General features: G+C 40.0%; 1 protein-coding gene across 1 annotated transcript in view; it reads right to left on the reverse strand.

Moving 5' to 3' along the window:
- Positions 1-2,916, reverse strand: part of arhgef3 (Rho guanine nucleotide exchange factor (GEF) 3) — a 42,841-nt gene extending 39,925 nt beyond the window's left edge. The window contains exon 1 of the mRNA XM_042090032.1: positions 2,650-2,916. Coding sequence (XP_041945966.1) covers positions 2,650-2,684 — 35 coding nt within the window. The 5' untranslated portion in view covers positions 2,685-2,916. The remainder of the gene's footprint in view (positions 1-2,649) is intronic.
- Between the last annotated feature and the right edge of the window lie 616 nt (positions 2,917-3,532).

The raw sequence follows: 3,532 nt of genomic DNA on the forward strand, positions 1-3,532 counted from the left end.
CCTGCTCTAGACTAAAAGTTCATAATGTTTTGAGCAGCTGGGGTAGAAACGTAATCAGCAGAGTAGGTGTCTAGGGTTGTCATAACAGATTTGTTTTATATATATTTAATAGCACAATAATATCCGAACAATTATCACGATAACTGCTTGTATCATAATATTTACATGATAATTACAGATAATGCAAAAATGAAGACTAGAGATAACTGTCTGAAAACTATTAATAAGATGTATTATTTTTTTATGTTTTTCATTATCTAATGGTCGTCAAATACCTGGTCATAGTGATTTTAACATTCAAACATCGAATGCTATGATCAGTTACTGCAAAGTGTATGTGTGTCTGTCTGTGTGCATACTGTACGTGCATGTGTGTGTTTACATCTTAATGTCATTTCATCTTATTCATTCATCTGTTTCAAATACAACTGAAGTTTGGCTATTTGGTTGCTTTTGATGAGACAAATCATCATAAAGGAGTTAACTGCATGACCTGGTTGTGACCGTAAACAGTCTGCTTCTGGTGGCCATCTGAAGAAAGACATTACACTCCTGTTTGACAACGAGGCACCGTTCCCATGGAATGTGATTCATAATGTTTTAATGTTGTGGCTGTATTTTAGATCATTTCATGGGACTAAAATGGTATGTGAGGTGACTAGTAGGAACACGAACCTCTGTGTGGGACACATTGCTCATTGACCAACTTTGCACTTTGCCACTGACTTCTAGAAACAGGAAAGAAAGGCCAGAAAGAAATGGGGTTGAATCAATGTGACTAAAAGTCAAGCCTTCATTTTCCTCCACCTAAGCAATTCTAAAATTGCATTTCACTTTGCTGGAAAGGGAATTAAGGTAACCTTTTGCTTTTAGGTAATACTCACACAGCGTGTAAAATGAAATAATTCATCATATGATAGTTGATGAGAAAGTATTATGTTGAAACATTTATTGGTAAATATTTTCCAATGTTTAGCATAACCAATACTACTGCTATAGCACAGAGTTTATAGTGTATTTAATGTAAACAACACTCTCTTGCTCATGTGGACAGTGATCTTGATGTGGCACCAGATGACAATAAATTAGCTATGATGCACAACCAACAGTACACTTGACCTCTCACATCTTTCAAGGGAGGGTGTTTTCCGGTTGGCTGTATACAGTGATTTCACTTCTGAAAAAATAGCAGATCCATGAATCTACTGTTAGTCTTCCTTCTCTGCTTCAATTTCTGATGACACAAATGTTCATTATGTGATGTTAACATGGTTATGTTAACTCACTCTGTAAGTTGTTTTGGACAAAAGTGTCCGCAAAATACTATAACAATGTCTGTAACAATAACCATAACCATAACCATAACGTCCTGCTGTGAAGGTTATCGACCTATGATTGTTGAAAGCCTTTACAATCTGATTTGGATGATTTCCCCATCATGCACTGCACATCTATCTGGATCAACCTAGACAGAAACAAAAGCAACAAGACTTTGGGCTGGGGGAGTTGTGGGAGGGAGGTAGAGAAAGGCCACTAATCCCAGCAAGGAAGAGACAGCACAGATTGGACCCTACTCAGCAGAAGGGCACTGCCGTGGCCGGACCAAATCAAAAGCTTCTCTCTTGTGCATTCAGAGGGGATCAAGTCTAGGATTATGCCTGGCTCTGGCTCTGGAGTTGCCCTTGTGTAAGTGGCAGAAGCACCCCCCCCCAATACACGCAGTGGGCAAACCTTGAGCTCCAGAGCAAGCATTCACATACACTACCATTTCACAGTCACAGAAAAATTAGATCCTTTTTTCCATGAAAAAGATTGAATAGGAAATATATTCATATGAACAGGAGACACAGCCATTGATAACAAGGTTAGAGATAATTGAAATAATAAGCGAGTTCTTCCAACAATGCTGTAATCTAAAAATGATCCACTTTCTTTTCTTTGGAAACAAGGACATTTCTGACCCCAATTGGAAAACGATAGTGTACACACTTAGGTGAAACTAATTCTCCAAGTAAACTGAACAGTATACAGCCAAAACAAGTTACATCAACTACATTAATGCTCACATGCATATGAACATCCACCATGAACCCAATACCCTCATATGGCTTTCACAATAAAGTGCAACATCCATGGGTGTGAGAAAACCTGTCAATATGGGTGATAAGGAATAGGCTTACCTCAGCTACGCTCAAGGGTTATGAATGGGCAGTCTGCATGGAATTGTGAATACTAGTGTGCTTTGTGTGTGAGATAGACAGAACGTGGATTCTGGCTTTGTAGGCCTAGATTGTTTCACTCATTCCTGCAGTTATGCACTCAGCTGGCAGTAAGATAGTGCTTAACACTTTTGCAGTTGACTGTCAAATGTTCTACAGTGCATGAAGAAACACACGGAATAATTCATAGCAGCACAGTTACAGCAAAATAATGGTGATAATTCAGGATCAGGGCACCTCGGATTCACTTGCAAATCAGATTCGTTTTGCCCCACACACAGATAGTTCTGCTGTAGCGTACACACACTCTTACCATACTGCACATGACGAGTCGACTACCGAAACAAAACGCACATTGAAGAACGCACCTGTAGGCTAACTAAAACATGATTGTCAGACTACAAGCAGATAGAAAGTGTAGGCTACTCACCCGGAAACCTCATTGCCTCCAACACCCGTTTGCATGAAACTTTATTTAGTGAAGAGTAGCCTAATTCATGAATGAGCAACTACAAACAGGTTGATTCGTCTAAATTCACGTACCGACGCGGAGAAACGACAGCAGTATTGGCAACAATTCTGGACGATTAAGGATCCTAGAGGCACAGTCCGCGGAGGGCACTGACAGACATTCTCCGGTGCTTAGGCTATTAATCCTCTCAGGAAGAATGACAGAATACCACTTTCTTCTAAGATCATTACATATTCTATTTCACTAGAAGAGTTTGACATTAATGCACTAATTCTTGGTCTAATATTCTTTCCTGTTGTTACAGGGTTTTACGCATCAGAGCTCACCGTCAACACTGGTCGCGGTCATCGCTTAAAACACCGCCCATCAAAACTGAGTTCAACTTCGAGCATTTCTAAATGCCACAAAGGATGGCCACTGAGAGGCACATGGACAGCGTTAAGTCAGCAGTGGTGTTCAAGCAGAACGGCGTAATTCGCTTCGGCAGTGCGGAACGCTGCTCCTAGTGATTATAGGGTAGACAGACCTGCCCCAGCCTGTTCATCAGTAGGCCTACTTCAATAACATTTTGTCTTGAGTCAATTAAAAAATAAAAACAGACAACTAAATCTCTTTTAAACTGTAAGTCTGCTTGGGTAAGAGAAGAAGCAGGCCTTTCATTTTCCAACCAGGTTGAATTGAAGGACTTCACAGCAGAGCAGACATCAGATCAGAAGCTTGGCCTATAAAAGTCATAACATTTCCAGGCAGCTATTAGACTGATGTTATGATCACATCTTTTCCATTAAGGAAGGACAAACATCTGCAGTGCAAAGGCTACTGTTTTGTGTATTGATGTATA

Source organism: Alosa sapidissima, chromosome 4 (genome assembly GCF_018492685.1).
Source record: "Alosa sapidissima isolate fAloSap1 chromosome 4, fAloSap1.pri, whole genome shotgun sequence".
NCBI lineage: Eukaryota > Metazoa > Chordata > Actinopteri > Clupeiformes > Clupeidae > Alosa > Alosa sapidissima.